We start from the raw sequence: 19,366 nt of genomic DNA, 5'->3' as shown, positions 1-19,366 counted from the left end.
TATGGGTTGAACTAGATGGACTTACAGTCTTCCTTCAACCTTAATAACTATGTAACTATGTAAGTTATAAGGGTTAAAATTTGACCAGTGATTTCTCATTTTTACAACAAAATTTACAAAACCATTTTTTTTAGGGACCACCTCACATTTGAAGTCAGTTTGAGGGTTCTATATAGCTGAAAATACCCAAAAGTGACACCATTCTAAAAACTGCACCCCTCAAGGTGCTCAAAACCACATTCAAGAAGTTTATTAACCCTTCAGGTGTTTCACAGCAGCAGAAGCAACATGGAAGGAAAAAATGAACATTTAACTTTTTAGTCACAAAAATGATCTTTTAGCAACAATTTTTTTTTTCCCCAAGGGTAAAAGGAGAAACTGGACCACGAAAGTTGTTGTCCAATTTGTCCTGAGTACGCTGATACCTCATATGTGGGGGTAAACCACTGTTTGGGCGCATGGCAGGGCTTGGAAGGGAAGGCGCGCCATTTGACTTTTTGAATGAAAAATTGGCTCCAATCTTTAGCGGACACCATGTCGCGTTTGGAGAGTCCCCGTGTGCCTAAACATTGGAGCTCCCCCACAAGTGACCCCATTTTGGAAACTAGACCTCCCAAGGAACTTATCTAGATGCATAGTGAGCACTTTAAACCCCCAGGTGTTTCACAGAAGTTTATAACGCAGAGCCGTGAAAATAAAAAATACAATTTTTCTTTCCTCAAAAATTATTTTTTAGCCCGGAATTTTTTATTTTCCCAAGGGTAACAGGAGAAATTTGACCCCAAAAGTTGTTGTCCAGTTTCTCCTGAGTACGTTGATATGTGGGGGTAAACCACTGTTTGGGCACATGCCGGGGCTCGGAAGTGAAGTAGTGACGTTTTGAAATGCAGACTTTGATGGAATGCTCTGCGGGCGTCACGTTGCGTTTGCAGAGCCCTTGATGTGCCTAAACAGTAGAAACCCCCGACAATTGACCCCATTTTGGAAACTAGACCCCCAAAGGAACTAATCTAGATGGTGGTGAGCACTTTGAACCCCTAAGTGCTTCACAGAAGTTTATAACGCAGAGCCGTGAAAATAATAAATGTATTTCCTTTCCTCAAAAATAATTTTTTAGCCCACAATTTTTTATTTTCCCATGGGTTACAGGAGAAATTGGACCCCAAAAGTTGTTGTCCAGTTTCTCCTGAGTACGCTGGTACCCCATATGTGGGGGTAAACCATTGTTTGGGCACACGTCGGGGCTCGAAAGGGAGAGAGCACCATTTGACTTTTTCAACGCAAGATTGGCTGGAATCAATGGTGGCGCCATGTCGCGTTTGGAGACCCCCTGATGTGCCTAAACAGTGGAAACCCCTCAATTCTAACTCCAACACTAACCCCAACACACCCCTAACCCTAATCCCAAGCCTAACCACAACCCTAACCCCAACACACCCCTAACCCTAGTCTTAACCCTAATTCCAACCCTAACGCTATGTGCCCACGTTGCGGATTTGTGTGCGGATTTTTCAGCACCGTTTTTGAAAAATCTGCAGGTAAAACGTACTGCGCTTTACCTGCGGATTTCCAGTGTTTTTTGTGTGGATTTCACCTGTGGATTCCTATTATGGAGCAGGTGTAAAACGCTGCGGAATCCGCACAAAGAATTGACATGCTGCGGAAATCCAACACAGCGTTTCCGCGCTGTATTTTCCGCACCATGGGCACAGCGGATTTGGTTTTCCATAGGTTTACGTGGTACTGTAAACGTGATGGAAAACAGCTACGAATCCGCAGCGACCAATCCGCTGTGGATCCGCAGCCAAATCCGCACCGTGTGCACATAGCCTAATTCTAACCCTAATTCCAACCATAGCCCTAATTCTAACCCTAATTGTAACCCTAACCCGAATTGTAACCCAAACCCGAATTCTAACCCTAATTCCAACCCTATCCCTAAGTGCAACCCTATCCCTAAGTGCAACCCTATCCCTAAGTGCAACCCTATCCCTAAGTGCAACCCTATCCCTAAGTGCAACCCTATCCCTAAGTGCAACCCTATCCCTAAGTGCAACTCTAACCCCAAGTGCAACCCTAACCCTACCCCTACCGGAAAAACAAAAATAAATATATTTTCTGTATTTTATTATTGTCCCTACCTATGGGGGTGATAAAGGGGGGGGGGGGGTTTATTTACTATTTTTTTTATTTTGATCGCTGTGATAGGTTCTATCACAGCGATCAAAATGTACAGGGAACATTGCGCATGCGCTCGCCATTTTCCAAGATGGCGGCGCCCATGCGAGAAGACCGAGGACACCGGGACTAGGTAAGTATGGGGGGGTGCGATCGGACAGCGGGGGGCGGAGGGGAGGGACGGAGGGGTACGGAACACTGACGGCGGCTGCAGATCGCCGCTATCAGTCGGTGGGGGGCCAGATCGGGGTCTCCAGCCATGGCCGATGCTATTGCAGCATCGGCCATGGCTGTATTGTAATATTTCATCAATTTTCATAGGTGAAATATTACAGATTTCTCTGATTGGCTGTTGAAAGTGAAACAGCCAATCAGAGCGATCGTAGCCACGGGGGGGCGAAGCCACCCCCCCTGGGCTGTAGTACCACTCCCCCTGTCCCTGCATGTTGGGTGAAATTGGAGTTAACCCTTTCACCCGGCCTGCAGGGACGTGATCCGACAATGACGCATATGCTGCGTTACAGGTCGGATTGGCACAGGTTTTCATGACGCATACGCTGCGTCAAAGGTCGGGAAGGGGTTAAAAAACACACAATTGTAATAAGCTTATTAAAAGATGCTTACCTAGCACAGTGAGTGTAGCATTGGCTGATATGCTGCCTGCATTATTCTGGGCGGTACAGCTGTACACACCAGTATCTCCAATTTTGGCATTCACAATAAAAAACACATCATCTTCTGGCATTACATGCATCCTTCTCTCTCGGGCGGCAGGAAAATCTGTACCACCATTTTTCTGCCAGGCGATCTGTGGTGTTGGGTGACCAACTGCAGCACACTCGAGTCGAGCTGTAGATCCAGCGCGAATAGTAAGGTCTATGGGCATCTTTGTAAATGAAGGAAGCACTGAAAGATAAAAATAAGAGGTATTTAAGTCAATTTGTCTTTCCATTTACATACATCAGAACAGGTACATAAAGTAAAGCAATACATACTGTTAACAGTTAACTTGGCCTTAACCGAGTAAGTAGTTCCAAAATGATTGGAGATGACACACTGGTATCTTCCTTCACTGATGAACTCCACATCGCGCAGCCTCAGGATAGCGGTGTACTCCATCACATCCCCACCTTGTACTCGCTGATGAGCATAATTTTCCATCTCTCCCTCATGTAGAATTTCATTATCTTTTTTCCAAGAAAAAGTCATTGGGGACTCACTGCTGCTAGCCGCCGAGCACACAAAGGTCACATTGGAACCTTTTATTGCAGAATGTGTTTCAGGTTGGACGGTAATCTGGGGCTTTGGAAAATCATCTAAGAAAAAAAAAAAAAGTTACCATTATTGTACAACTACCTGATTAAAATGGTCAAAACTAGCACACACCTACACCTTTAAATAATAATATAATCATAAATAATTATGTTTTCCATCAAAATTGGTTATTGAACATGAAAAAAAAGATTTTTTTTTCTCACCCCCAATGCCAAGATCAGGAGTGAGGGCATAAAAAAAAAATAAAAAAAAAAGGTTTCCATTATATGGTTTTCTAGATAAACAAAAAAGGTCAAAATTGATCAAAAGTGAAACAAACAAAATGAAAACATGCATTTCAGAAACGTACCACACACAAATCCATCAGCTCTCACAGAGAAGATACTTTTGTCTTTTAGAGTTTGGGGATGTGCACAGTTTGCCTTTACAAATGTTTGCAACTTATTTTCAGTCAACCATGGAGGTAACCATTTCAGCTGACAATCGCACAAAAGGCTTGATGTGTTCAGATGCCTATTGAAAGAATACAAAATAAAAGTATCACAAAAATACATTCATATTGCTTTGAGTAAAATTGACAAAAAAAAAAAAAAAAAAAAAAAGCATGGCTGTAAAGCAGTCAATGACTTAATGCATGACTCCCTCCAGGAGAAGTATCATACTATCACGGGAAAAAAAAAAAACAAAACAAAAAAAACCTTACAGCTGCTGAAGCCTCTTCATCTGCGAGAAAGCATTACTCTGCATTGACACAATGGCATTGTTGCTCAGATCCCTAAAAAGATGAAAAATTAAAATAAAAGGGAAATTGTGAAAAAAAAAAAAGAACAAAAAACAGGGCAAAAAATCTACAAAGCTAAAATGTTCACAGCACAAATAAAATAGACTTACAAATATTCAAGCGCTTCCAACCATGAAAATGCCTTTTTTGTGATCGATCCTATTCGATTGCCCTGTAGCATCCTACAAAATAAATTAAAGGTAGAGTTTGCTACATTCTTCAAACTTTTCAGAGTAAATCTAAAAAATCCCTCTAACAATAACTGCAAGAATAAAGCATTTACTTACAGCCTTTTTAATTTGTCAAGCCCTGAGAATGCACCATTCATATCTTCAATAGTCCATGAAATTTCATTATTTTTTAGATCTCTGAAAAAACAAAAAAATTTAAAAAAAAAATCGTAATTTACACAAGTCAAACACTTAATCTAAAAATCAAAAGCTAAAAAACAAAACAAAAAATTATATTATATATTCACCAAAAAAAGCAGGAAAGTCTTTTATTTTGTGAATTGTAAGTGTTTTTGGGAACTGAAACCTAAAATATTGTTCCTCCAACTGTGAGAAGAGGTTGAGTAACCTAAGGCACTGATAACAATCAGTCAACCCCAGGACAGGCCAGCATTAGCCCTCAGATGACCTGTTATTCATAACAATTGATACTGTTGATTGCTTTCCCCCCTAGTGAGTTCTTTGGGGGTATTGGACAATACTGATTTTTAAAGTATTTTGCAAAGCTTAACTTTTTCTGTTCTCTGTAGGAACTCAATGCATAATAATGACTAATTGAGGAATTAACCTTCTTTGAAGCGAACAAATTTTAATTGGTAATTAAGACTAGGCATCTCACAGAGCTGATGGGAACATTACGTGAAAAGGGTCAATACCATTAAAAAAAATGGTATTTAACGTGTTGTAGCTTGTTTTCCAGGATCACACTGCATGGGTGAATTCAGGGAAGCAGTGTGTATCTTTATGATCAGTGATGTGGTGTGTCTTTCCTGCCCAAACTTGACTTGTATGTCTACAAGGCCGTAGAGTTCGGGTAGGGAGACCCATGGTCAGTTTGTGCACCATGGTCCATACAACAGTGTTTCACGATGTCTGAATTCACCCCAAGATGAGAAGATTGGTCATAAATATATCTGGTTCACCAGAATAGAGATCAGCAAATTGATTTTTAATTGAATTCTATATGAATTTCCTGGCATCAGAAATTTTCAGGAATTGATTTGAATAAAACCTGTTGGCCACTATTTTGCTGGATTCTTTTGAGAGTACGGAAGGAGGTAAATAAAAGATTACTATATATACTTTAGGACGCTGCACCTACATCTTCTAGTACTGTCTAGGCTTCACCAGGTAACATGCATCGCGCGCCATGTGATAGCACAAGGTGATGCTAGCTATAGACATGCATTACTCCCCACAAGACCATAAGAAGCCTAGTCAGCTACAGACAGCTGGGACCCCACACCTTTCCAAAGTGACCAGAAGAGTGGGTGGGGAACTGCAGGGGAACCTAGGACAGATGAATATAATTTTTTCTTTTTAAGCTCTTCCTATCTCTGTATTTATTATGCTTTATGCAGAGACCTTATAGAATCCATTGTCTTTTTAAGACAGATTAGATTTAGATGAATTTTATCACAAAGGAAACCTGACTGATTGACCAAATTCGCTTGCAATGAGTTTTGGAGATTCGCTTCAGAGATTCAGAATTTGACCACAAGAACAAAGTGAGCACAATTCATCAAAGGCAATTACATCAGAATCATGAAGTAAAATACATTTTTGCGCACTTTCAACTGTGCTAATTTTACGCTAATAGTTGGCAGAGCCGAGGGTGTTTTAAAGACCACCTGGCAAATTCAGCAAGAGATATTTCGTGGCATACTTAACATCAGAAATGTATTCCAGTCCATGACTGCAGTAATATTTGTGGCGAGGAGCAGGACAGTTGCAAGATGCACCTACATCATTAAGAGGCGTGCATCTTACCATTCATCTCCAATACCTTCAAGCAAGCTCATCGTTACAAGCTCAAAACTATTTCACACCATTATTAAGGAACACATAGAATTGCTAGGCTACATTTCAATACAAATCAGTTTAGTCAGGACACAACACCAATATTGGTGCTTCGTAAGAGATACATGGTCACTTACAGTGTGTTCAAACTGGGCAGTCCATGAAACGCGCCATCAGCAATATTACTAATTTGGTTGTTGCCTATAAATAGTCTACCGAGCAGGCTTAATCCCATAAAACTTGACTCGTCTAATCTGGTTAGTTCATTGAAGGTTAAATCTCTGTAAAATAGAGAAAACTAAGGGTTAGGTGTGAAAAAGCAAGAAAATGTAACCACAACCTGATCTATATTTTAACGCAGGACTGTCCTAATTGAAACAACATGTCCCATAAAAGGGAAAGGCTGAATAACCAGTCTACATGAAGTCAGAACGAAAAAATTCTTTAGTAAGGCTGTTCTGAAAAAGTACAAATCTGTGGTAAGAAACTCATGTTTTGGCATTGAATCTGTAGTGAAAATTGGAGCTAAATAAAAGCAACTTACAGCTCACTGAGTTTTTGGCAAAACTCCCAGGCATCGGGGCTGATCCTGCTGATGGTGTTCTGGCCGAGATGGAGGTGCTGCAACATAAGCAAGCCATACAACCAGCCTCGGCTAATCTCTGTGAGATTGTTATGATCCAACATCCTTTAAAAATGGAATGGAAAAATCCAGTGTAAACACATACATGAAGATACAAAATGAACAGGAGAAAAACAATGCAATGCTTTGCCAAGGTATTGTTGGAACTAAAAAGGAAGTTCTGAAAGAGAACCACCTGAATCATAGGACTTTTTTTTTTTTTTTCCAAGAAAAGAAAAAAATATTCATATCCAAATACTAAGATATTTTAGCAGTATGGGAATAATATTCAACAACAGTCTCATCATGGGGGACTTTTACATTACAATTAATAATCCACTATCTCCATCAGTCCTTCATCTATCGCTATCCTCCTTTCTACACCTTACCAAGTGTCCTACATACGAAAAAAAATAATACCACAGACTTCGTAAAATCATATACTGAACAAAGTTGCAAAACTAACTCATGGCCACAAACTTCCCCCTCACTCCCCCTTGTTATTACCGTATATACTCGAGAATAAGCCAAGATTTTCAGCCCATTTTTTTTTAGGCTGAAAGTGCCCCTCTTGGCTTACACACGAGTCATTTTCTCAGGGGGTCAGCGGCAGCTGTCCATCATACTCACCTGCTCCCGACGTGTCTCTGCATGTCCCTGCTTCTCCGGCATCCGCAGCTCTTCCTGTGTTCAGTGGTCATGTCGCACCGCTCATTAAAGTAAAGAATATGGACGCGACTCCACTCCCATAGGCATGGAGCGTATATTACTTTAATAGGCGGTACCAGTGACCGCTGAACACAGGAACAAGCGGCCGGCGCCATAGCATCGGAGAAGCAGGGACCGCGCCGGGAGGGTTAGCATAACGGGGGGAGGTGAGCCAATGTGATATTCACCAGTCCCCGTTCCACCGCCGCTCCGTCTTCTGCATCCTCTGGCTGTGACGCTCAGGTCAGAGGGCGCGATGACATGTCTAGTGTGCGCGCCGCCCTCTGCCTGAACAATCACTGCAGAAAGACGGAAGACAGAGCGGTGCGCGGCGGTGGAACGGGGGCAGGTGAATATCGCAAGTGCCGGCATCCCCGCCTGCTCAGGACAAAAGGTGAGTATGTCTTTTTTTTCTTTTTTTTTTTTTTAAATCGCAGCAGCATATGGGGCAAATGTTTCTACAGAGCATCTTATGGGGCCGTAATCAACCTTAATGCAGCATTATATTGGGCAAATGTTTCTATGGAGCATCTTATGGGGCTGTAATCAACCTTAATGCAGCATTATATGGGGCAAATGTTTCTATGGACCTTTATGCAGAAAGTCATTAAGTTTTCCCAGTTTTTTGTGGCAAAATTAGGGGTCTCTGCTTATACTCGGGTCAGCTTATACTCGAGTATATAAGGTATTTGTCGCCCACTCAGGACATTACATACCACATATACATAGATTAGCATGCCATAAAAACCCAGAAACTTAAGAATTTACAAACAACTTTTGCCTTAAACATCTCTTGCCTCGACTGCAGCTTTAATATATTAAAATAAGACATTGAAAAGTGCCCTTGATGAAGCAACATCCTCTACATTCAGAACTCCCGAGTCATCTCTCGTGTTGCACCAGTCCTCTTGAATGAATTATTATGGACAGTTTAGTTAATTTCCAGCATAAATAGTTTTAAGCTTGCCCTAAAAACACATCTTTACACAGACCTAGAACATCAAAGCACCAATCTAACTGCTTTATTTTCTCTTAAATTGGCCACAGAATCTGGTCCTTTCCATCTTCTGTTCCAACCAGGGCTGTGGAGTCAGAAAGCTGAACCACTGACAGACTCCTCAATTTCCAAAGTAACAGTTAGCAAGGCCGAAGACATTTGTCCATCCAGTTCAGCCTATATTCTGTCAGAATAAATCCCCAGATCTACGTCCTTCTAAAGAACCTAATAACTGTAAGATACAATATTGTTACCCTCCAGGAAGATATCCAGGCCTCTCTAGAACCCCTCCACTAAATTTCCCTGACTTCTGACTCCACAGCACTGCCTCACTATTGAGCATGTACATAAAGTGCAGCACAGATTCATCTTAACTATATAAACAGATTGTGCGTACAGGATTTCCAGGCACAGGAAAGGCCTGTTCTACTCGCATTATGCAACTTCCCAGTCAGCCACAGGTACCAAACCTAGGTACACAAGATTAGCTACAGAAAATGTAGCTTGTGCTCCAAATAATGCAATGCAGAAATAGAAAATGCTATAGACTTACAAAACTTCCATGTTACTTAATCCCCAGAAGGCGCCATCCATAAGCCGTGTGATCACATTTCTCTGGATATTAAGATATTTTAAAGCATCAAGGCCTTGGAAGGCGAGTCCGTCAATGTTTTTTATCCTGTTGCGCTTTAGCTCACTATAAAAGAAAAAGTGACAATTCCAATACAAATAAACATGGAACAGCAATGCTTGGCATGCATTTACTCTGGCCAGTAAGGGGCATTCTTAAATGCTTGGTCCAGATTGCGGGCCTGTATAAGACAGGCGGCCAATCACACAAACGCAAAATGCTTGGTCATTGAAATTGTAAAATATAATTATTCCAAGCAATACATTGTGTATAAATATGACATGTATTGTTGAGAACAATGCTATTGTAAGTGCACAGAAAGAAGATTAACAATCACTGTGCACATGGCGCTGCGATCTGCCGGGTTCGATGACCGGAGACCACCAGTCATGTGGCCAAGATGTAACCTTAGGTGCAGAGAGCTGCCTGTAATGCCAGGTGGGAGTTCTGCAGAGTTACAAAATGGGATTCTTCAGTAAGCGTCCCCCTTTAAAAAAAAGACTCAACAGCAAACAAAGCTCATGACACATCGCACGCTTTGGCGAATACTTAAGGTGGTGTAACATAACGCCTTAATATATGTGAACCCAAAAAAGAAAACCCACAAACACTGTTTAAAATATTAAACACGTGATAAAATGCTGAATATATGAGGGACTAAAGTAGATGAAACAGTTTGAAGATAAATGCAAAGGTTTTATGTGAAATTTCAGGCACAGACATAAAACAGGACCCTATAAAAACTGAAAGTTACACTTACAGATGCTGGAGACTGGACAGCTTGAACATTTTTGTTGGGATGTAGACAATCCGGTTCTTATTAAGTTTCAGCACTTGCAATGTAGCGGATAAGTTGTCAAATGCACCAGATTCCATAGAGGTGATTAGGTTTTTATTGATGTACCTACAAGTCAAAGTAAAAGCAAAATGGCTTCACTCCGTGCACATACACTGATCATCCCGCAGAATATTACGCTAAGCAGTCACTTCACTATTAAATGGCTTCAGTTTGTATTCAATAAGATGCAAACAAGTGTGTACATTTAGTAACAAGCGTACATATTTATAAAGTAATACTATTCATGCCACTAAATAGAATGCAGTGCGCTGCCAGTACGAATAACTTACAGGTATTTCAGCTGCAATAAAGGAAATGATGGCGTTTTCATCTCAGTAATAAGATTATTGCTCAGATCTAAAGTTTCTAGTGACTGGTAGGGTTCCAGGTGTTCCGGCAACAAAGAAGCAATCTTGTTGTTTGTTCTGAAATATACAAAAAAAAAAAAAAAAAAAAACAACAAAATGTTGAAAAAACAAAAACAAAAAAACCTGTGGTAACTGGTGTACGATATAAACCTCCTTATCACATTGTATAAACCTAAACAGAATACATTGAGGCTATGTGCACACGTTAAGGATTTTTCTAGTTTTTTTTTGCGATAAAAAAAAAACCCGCTTACATATGCCTCCCATTATTTTCAGTGTATTCTGTATATCTTGTGTTAATGTTGCATTTTTTTTCGCGGAAAAAAACGCATTGCAGAAAAAAAAAGCAGCATGTTCATTCTTTGTGCGGAATCGCGGGGATTCTGCACCCATAGGAGTGCATTGATCCGCATACTTCCCGCATGGGGCTATGCCCACCATGCGGGAAGTAAGCGAATCATGTGCGGATGGTACCCAGGGTGGAGGAGAGGAGACTATCCTCCAGGCCCTGGGCACCATATTTTGTTAAAAAAAAAAAAAAAAAAGAAGAATTAAAATAAAAAATATTGATATACTCACCTCCTGATGGCCCCGGAGTCATCCCGCCGCGTGCACCGCCGGTCCCCAGGTTGCTATGCGTGCAGAACCTGCGATGACGTCGCGGTTATATGACCGTGACGTCATGAAGGTCCTTCGCGCATAGCATCCTTGGGACCAGAAGCCGCCACGTGCACCGCCAAGGAGATCGGGACGTCGGATGGTGAGATTAACAATTTTTTTTAAATTATTTTTAACACTATCTTTTTACTATTGATGCTACATAGGCTGCATCAATAGTAAAAAGTTGGTCACACTTGTCAAACACTATGTTTGACAAGTGTGACCAACCTGTCAATCTGTTTTCCAAGCGATGCTACAGATCGCTTGGAAAACGCTGGCATTCTGAAAGCTAATTACGCTTGCAAAATGCTAAAAAAAAACGGGAAAAAAAAACAAAATGCGAAAAGCAGCATGTGGATTACTTGCAGATGTCCGGTTTTCTTCAGGAAATTTCTGCAAGAAATCCTGACGTGTGCATATACCCTAATATATCTGAAGTGGGTATTAGGGCTTAAAGAGTAACAGTCGTTTTAATTTTTATTGCATAAATTGCACACATGAAAAAAGCAACTTTGTAATACATCTGATCAGATGAAAATGCTTTGTGTGCCAAAATTGATCAGCCATTATCAAAATTCTCAATTCTGAGGTAAAATCTGTATTCAGTGAAGACCAACTCTCCCATTACCAAAATAGAATCTCCTCTGCATATAAGAGGGGGAGGAGCTCTCTCTAGCTCCTCCTCTACATATTTCCTCAGCAGCTGCTATGTAGGGGAAGAGGGAGGAGCAAGACAGCTCCTCCCCCTCCTATATACATAGGAGATGGCAGCAGCTATTGAAGAGATTCTATGTAGGGGGAGGAGCTAGAGGCAGAGCTCCTCCCCCTCCTATATACAGAGGAGATGGCAGCTGCTACTGAGGAGATTCTGTGTAGGGGGGGCTAGAGGCAGAGCTCCTCCCCCTCCTATATACAGAGAAGATGGCAGCTGCTACTGAGGAGATTCTATGTAGGGGGAGCTAGAGGCAGAGCTCCTCCCCTCCTATATCCAGAGGAGATGGCAGCTGCTACTGAGGAGATTCTATGTAGGGGGAGGAGCTAGAGGCAGAGCTCCTCCCCCTCCTATATACAGAGAAGATGGCAGCTGCTACTGAGGAGATTGTGTAGGGGAGGAGCTAGAGGCAGAGCTCCTCTCCTCCTATATACAGAGATGGCAGCTGCTACTGAGGAGATTCTGTGTAGAGGGAGGAGCTAGAGGCAGAGCTCCTCCCCTCCTATATACAGGAGGAGATGGCAGCTGCTACTGAGGAGATTCTATGTAGGGGGAGCTAGAGGCAGAGCTCCTCCCCTCCTATATACAGAGATGGCAGCTGCTACTGAGGAGATTCTATGTAGGGGGAGCTAGAGGCAGAGCTCCTCCCCTCCTATATACAGAGATGGCAGCTGCTACTGAGGAGATTCTATGTAGGGGGAGCTAGAGGCAGAGCTCCTCCCCTCCTATATCCAGAGGAGATGGCAGCTGCTACTGAGGAGATTGTGTAGAGGGAGGAGCTAGAGGCAGAGCTCCTCCCCTCCTATATAATACAGGAGGAGATGGCAGCTGCTACTGAGGAGATTCTATGTAGGGGGAGCTAGAGGCAGAGCTCCTCCCCTCCTATATCCAGAGGAGATGGCAGCTGCTACTGAGGAGATTCTATGTAGGGGGAGGAGCTAGAGGCAGAGCTCCTCCCCCTCCTATATACAGAGAAGATGGCAGCTGCTACTGAGGAGATTGTGTAGGGGAGGAGCTAGAGGCAGAGCTCCTCCCCTCCTATATACAGAGGAGATGGCAGCTGCTACTGAGGAGATTTTGTGTAGAGGGAGGAGCTAGAGGCAGAGCTCCTCCCCTCCTATATACAGGAGATGGCAGCTGCTACTGAGGAGATTCTATGTAGGGGGAGCTAGAGGCAGAGCTCCTCCCCTCCTATATCCAGAGGAGATGGCAGCTGCTACTGAGGAGATTCTATGTAGGGGGAGGAGCTAGAGGCAGAGCTCCTCCCCCTCCTATATACAGAGAAGATGGCAGCTGCTACTGAGGAGATTGTGTAGGGGAGGAGCTAGAGGCAGAGCTCCTCCCCTCCTATATACAGGAGGAGATGGCAGCTGCTACTGAGGAGATTCTATGTAGGGGGAGCTAGAGGCAGAGCTCCTCCCCCTCCTATACACAGAGGAGATGGAGGCTGTTACTGAGGAGATTCTGTGTAGAGGGAGGAGCTAGAAGCAGAGCTCCTCCCCCCCCCACACACACACACACACACACACCAGTAGCAGCTGCCCTCTCATATTATAAGATCCCATCTCAGTAATGGGAAAGTGTCATCACTAAACACAGATTTTACCTCAGAATTGAGAACTTTTATAATGACTGATCAATTCTGGGGGAAAAAGAAGCAGGTTTCTCTGAGATATATCACAAAGTTGCCCATTTTGACGTGTTGTATTGATTTAGCTTAAATAATAAGTTGCCTTAATTTTGATTTTATAAATGTCTACAGTCACTTTAAGAGACTGACAAATCTTCAGGTTATGCAATATACACACAGTAAGGATTCCCTTCCATCACGAGATCGTAAGTATGCGATTTGCATAGTTTTGGTCCCGCGCCCCCTCTATCGCCACCTCAAGCTTCTCATTCGAGCAGTCATCACTTGCAATCACTTGATGACTGCTTGTGCTGGCGATAGAGGGAAATCCTGACAGTGTGTATGACTGGCTGCAGAATACTAACTGCAGCCTGGAAAGCCCTATAGGAAGCGGTTTGCTTGTTGCCACAGAGAACTTTGTTCATATTTCATAAATTACATTAGAAAGTTCAATTCCGTTTTTAAACTATACAGATATCCCAGCATTTATATGTGCGGCCCTGGAGGCTCCAGCTTCACGTCTGTGACACACTGAGGGGAGGCTGGCCGTCTGCCGCAGGTTAATATACAGCTTATGAACTGAGCCAGACAGTCAGCCCCCTTTAAGTCACTGACAGGTGGGAATTAAAATTGAGATTTTGTTGAAGATTTCACATTTAACGTTATTTAATCGATTCCGATTGGTAATTCATACATACAACGCCACCACCTTTTCAGATACCCAGGTAACCCCGTAAAAAACACTGGAGTCAAGATGCACATCTGGCCGCAACATCTGTGCACCAAGAAATTCTCATTTGGAATGGAAATGTGAATTCACGCAGAATGTAAGTAACGGTTTAGGAAAAAGGAGTTTTAGTAAAAGGGAAAAAAAAACAAAAAACAAAAACACAATGTTACAGATGGCTTATTACTATTATTTTAACACCATAATTAAGACCAAAATTGGCTTGAGGGATTGTAATAAATGATACAGGTGTAGCGTCCCAGAAAAGTAATGTGCAAAAGCAGCAGGACACAACACTGGTTTAATAAGAAGGTAATTACTGACAAGGTGTTAAACCCATAAATTACTGGCGTGAAACTCTCCTGTGCAGCACGCTTGTTACAGCAGGGGCCAGTAATTTCCTGAGCTGCACACCCTCTAAATTGTAGCCTGAAAGTGCTCAGTTGTAATCCGGGCTGGTGCACAGTGACGCCTTTGTGCCCAACACTCATTATACATAGATATTTATTATGGCTGAATGAATAATGGATTCTCTATCATAGAGAAAAAAAATTAACATGGCCTAATGTTCTCAAAATAAAATCAGAATAGAGTATATTTATACAAAACAGTACTGCCCCCTCCAAGTAATGTGAAAGTATAGATTTAGATCATAACTGCAGAGCGTCTTGGTCTATTACTGCAGTTATCTTGTAAAGCCTGCACACCTTAGGCTACTTTCACACATCAGTTTTTTGTCATCAGGTAGAACCCGGCAAATTTTTGAAAAAACAGATCCGCTGCAAATTCTGAAAAACTGATGCAACGGATCCGTTTTTTTTTTTGCTGGAGCCGCTTTTTTTTTTTCCTAATTAACCCGGGCATAGAGTGACTTCCTGTGGGAGAGGGAGAGACCCCAGAACGGAAAATGTGCATGATTTGAAAGGAGAAATGCATGAAAAAACGGATTTATCATTTCACATCTCCGTTTCATACGTTTTTCACCGGATCAGTCGCTGGGCGTTTTTTTTTTTGCCGGACAGAAACAAACAAAAAAATTCTTCTGTACGTTTTCTCCGTCTGCCGGAAACAGTTTTTTTTTTACGGATCCGGCAAAAAACAGATGAAACGTGTGGCCATTAGGCGCAATCCGGCTCTATGAGAAAAAAACATCCATTTTTTCAAAACTCGTCAGATTGTGCCTGACGGCAAAAACCTGATGTGAGAAAGTAGCCTTAGAGATCAATAACTAATAATGACAAGCTAGTTAAAGTTACGCCAACTGCTTTAAAAAGAGATTTCATTAGAACAAAAAAAAAAAAAAACAAACTAATACACATTTTTTTTAATCTTGCTAATGACTTCAATTTTTTTTGCCACAACTAGAAAATGAGCATTTAAAAGTAAAAATTTACAGTGGGTACGGAAAGTATTCAGACCCCTTAAAATGTTTCACTCTGTTTCATTGCAGCCATTTGGTAAATTCAAAAAAGTTCATTTTTTTTCTCATTACTGTACACTCTGCACCCCATCTTGAATGAAGAAAGAAAAGAAAAAAAACACAAACAAAAACAGAAATTAGTAATTATTGCAAATTTAACAATAAAGAAAAACTGAAACATCACATGGTCATAAGTATTCAGACCCTTTGCTCAGTATTGAGTAGAAGCACCCTTTTGAGCTAGTACAGCCATGAGTCTTCTTGTTGCATCATACCTTTTCACACCTAGATTAGGGGATTCTTAGTCCATGAGCCAAGAACCAAATTTGACGATATCGGTACCAAGCGGAGTGACTAATTCTCTTTGGTATTTTTAGGTAGATGCATGTCTGTAGTTTATTTTTTGATATGATAGCCCTTACATATACGTAGCTTATTAACCCCTTCAGCCCTAGGCCTATTTGTACCCAAGTGCCTAAGCCAATCTGACCTGTGCCACTTCATGGGCTAATAACTTTGGAACGCTTTCACCTATCCAAGCCATTCTGAGATTGTTTTCTCGTGACATATTGTACTTCACGTCAGTGCTAAATGGGAGTCAATATATTTTACCTTTCTATATAAAAAAATGCTAAATATTCGGAAATTTTGGAAAAATCGGCAATTTTTTAACTTTGAAATTCTCTGCTTTTTACAAAAATACTGATACCCCCCATAATAGTTATTAATTTACACTCCCCACATGTTTACTTCATATTGGCATCATTTTGAAAATGAAACCTTGTTTTACGACGTAATAGGGCTTATAGTTTTATGCGCAATTTTTCACATTTACAGCAAAACCCACTTTTCAAAGGACCAAGTCACTTCTGAAGTCACTTTAAGGGGCTTACATAACAGAAACCACCCATAAATTACCCCATTTTGCAAACTACACCCCTCAAGCTGTTCAAAACTCATTTTTAAAAACTGTTAACCCTTTAGGTGTTCCACAGGAATTTTAGCATGAGCCAAGAACCAAATATGACGATATCGGTACCACCCGGAGTGACTAGATGTAGTATTTGTAACAAAATTTAATCCAAGTTATGTAAATACACACTGAACATGTCATGTGCATATATATATATATATATATATATATATATATATATATATATATATATATATATATATATATATATATATATATATATATATATATATGTTACTCCATAATATCTTCAACATCGGACTCTGAATCTGACTGTTGTTCTACTGGCTCGTCTTCAGTACCCTTGTTCTGGCATGTCTGTAATCTGCACATGTCTGTGCACTTCAGGCCATTGCTGAGGCAAGTACACTGAGGAAGTTCACATGACCGCACACACTTGCAGGACAGTAGCTGTATAATAGCTTCTGGTGCTGGTGCCCCTTGCATCCACTTGACAACAAGCTTTCCGTCGTTATCTATCATCCAACCGCAGTCTGTTGGGTTTGCAACCCATGGCTGGCTCTGCAGACTTCTCCTCCAGATCGCAGCCTGGTAGTTTGCACGCAGTGCATGCATGAAAAGGCAGTCCTGGCAAGGAGGGAGTTGACTTGACTCTACCACTCCACGTCTGGCACAGAACAGCTGATAACGGAGCCTGTTTACCTCAGTTGTTTGGGTAGTTGGCAGGTACATGTGGCAGGTGATTTCCTGTAACTTCTCAAAAAGTTCGGTAGACACTTCCCATGAACGACCAACTTCCTGAAAGGCATCCTGGTATGTCTTGTTCATCTTCAACTGCTTGAGTGTCGTCATCTTCCCACGGCCAGCGAATGCACTGACGGTGTCACAGCCTGTAAATGCATGCATACCAATCAATGAATCACATACGCTGCCTCCCAATGTTCGGCTCAGAGTGGTGATATCCAGGAATCTTGTCCGGTTCTGTGTACCGCATTTCTGGAACAGGTGGGATGGGATTTTGTGGCACATGCCCAGACACAGGACCATGACATCAGTATCCTCCGAAGTGATGATGACCGACTTGTAACCAGATTCTGCTGCATGAAGAGCATGGAGAAGGAGGCGTGTGTCTGCTTCTTCTTGATTTGACTTAAGGTCAGCAGCCTCTTCCCACTGTTCTTTGGTGATCTTAAAGCAGAGCTGCTCACATGTGACATACAGCTCCTTCTCCTCAAGCTTCTCCCTGTGGTGTTTCGCCTTCCATTCTTCTACCAGAAACTTTATGAGACTTGCCTTGTTGGAGGAACTACTTAGAAGCTTTTTCCACTGCTGGATGTTGTGCCCATGTTGAATGTTCTTGAAATGGATCCCTGTGCCTTCATATCTGTTGACTCTTTCTGTATCTTTGATGGATGTCTCCTTGTAGACGTCAAAGACAATATCAATGCGCTTGCTCTTAGCACCCTCATGGATAGCGCGACTCATTGCTGTGCCTGCTAGCTGGCCAAATGTTGCATTGTTTCCCTTCAGTTTCTGAACCAGGCTCATCCCATCAATGATGGTTGCAGAGGGCTCGGGGATCACTTCTGCAGGACGAGCATTCCTCTCCAACTCCCTTGCGAGGGCAGCCTTGTTGGTCTTGCGGATAGACCCATCACCATTGGCAAGTGCCCATGGCAATGGACCCAGGGGATGAGTCAAGACATCACTCATTTGTAGCTTTCTGTTCTCAGCTACAAGTATCATCTGGCCAAATAGGTTTCTGTCAGCCTTCAAAATTACCTCCTTGCCAAGACCTTGTCTGCGTGTCTTCATTTGGATGTTAGAGAACGTTTTAAGTTTGTTCTTCGTCATCTTGTCATGAAACAATGTAGTTGGCTTATCGGTACCCAAACGCTCATCCTTGAATGTTTGATATGCATCCTCTCCTATACTGTATGCCCCTTGAAGGTCTTTGGCTACATCTGGTGGTGCTACAGTCGCTGTTGACAAACTGATAAGTTCACCATTATGCTCTTTGTTGAAGGGGTTCACCCAACCTGTCTCCAGCAGTTGAACGAAAGATTGGACATCGGCTTCATCTCTTCTAATCCTAGACACCTGTAGGTCTGAATGGCTGAAGTCAGTATATTGTTGGCCTACCAGGGCCCTCAGCTGCCTCAAGTACATACTGCGGTACTCTGATGTCAGGTAGAACCTGGAAACAGCTCCAACTTTGAGGCTGAAGCCTTTTGTGCCCCCTGGTGTCTGGGTGTCTTTGTTGATTGTCTCTTCAATGGTCTGGTCCACAGGAATTCGTCCAAAAGGATTCTTGCTACCGATCTGGACCGAAAAGCCACCTTGCATGAAGTATTCATGGACCTCTGGGTGTTCTATGGGCAGCCGAGACATTGTGGCATAGTAATAGGTTAGGTATCGGGCATAGTTGACCTTGTCATAGGCAAAACACCATGGTATCATCTGTCGGATTGCTCCTAGGTGAAGCATCCAGTTGCCTTCTCTTGAAGCTCGAACCAGGGCCAGCATGGTCTCGACCATGTCCAAGTATGACATCCAGAATGCTGAGAGTTGTTCATTTCTGAGGGTCTCAAGATAAACTTGAAAGAGCTTCAGGGTAAGTGTGCAAGATTCATTATCCAAGAGCTTTTCGAAGGATCCCTGCGACACACTGATGCGAAAGTTTGTGATGTTCTTCAGTGTTTCATCCAGATGGTGAAGGTCCCTTGCATGGTTTTCTTCTAGCCATGGAAGGAAGTTTTTCCATGCAAGCCTCATAAGTGCTTCATAGACCAGCTTGTGTAGTCTCACTGCTCTGTTGTACCTCCGGCCGTCCATCACTCCAGACACTGATCCTT

At 42.2% G+C, this 19,366-nt stretch overlaps 1 protein-coding gene across 1 annotated transcript in view; it reads right to left on the bottom strand.

Moving 5' to 3' along the window:
* The window catches only part of LRIG3 (leucine rich repeats and immunoglobulin like domains 3), a 104,493-nt gene that overhangs the window by 9,518 nt on the left and 75,609 nt on the right, over positions 1 to 19,366 (bottom strand). The window contains exons 4-14 of the mRNA XM_077265377.1: positions 10,351 to 10,485; positions 9,983 to 10,126; positions 9,145 to 9,288; positions 6,809 to 6,952; positions 6,402 to 6,545; positions 4,522 to 4,602; positions 4,345 to 4,416; positions 4,157 to 4,228; positions 3,803 to 3,966; positions 3,174 to 3,494; positions 2,803 to 3,084 (exon numbers count right to left, since the gene is read on the bottom strand). Of these exons, the coding sequence (XP_077121492.1) occupies positions 2,803 to 3,084; positions 3,174 to 3,494; positions 3,803 to 3,966; positions 4,157 to 4,228; positions 4,345 to 4,416; positions 4,522 to 4,602; positions 6,402 to 6,545; positions 6,809 to 6,952; positions 9,145 to 9,288; positions 9,983 to 10,126; positions 10,351 to 10,485 (1,703 nt within the window). The remainder of the gene's footprint in view (positions 1 to 2,802; positions 3,085 to 3,173; positions 3,495 to 3,802; positions 3,967 to 4,156; positions 4,229 to 4,344; positions 4,417 to 4,521; positions 4,603 to 6,401; positions 6,546 to 6,808; positions 6,953 to 9,144; positions 9,289 to 9,982; positions 10,127 to 10,350; positions 10,486 to 19,366) is intronic.

Source organism: Ranitomeya variabilis, chromosome 5, assembly GCF_051348905.1.
Source record: "Ranitomeya variabilis isolate aRanVar5 chromosome 5, aRanVar5.hap1, whole genome shotgun sequence".
Classification (NCBI taxonomy): Eukaryota; Metazoa; Chordata; class Amphibia; order Anura; family Dendrobatidae; genus Ranitomeya; species Ranitomeya variabilis.
The sequence above is the reverse complement of the archived record's forward strand: the minus strand, read 5'-3'. Positions and strand labels throughout refer to the sequence as shown.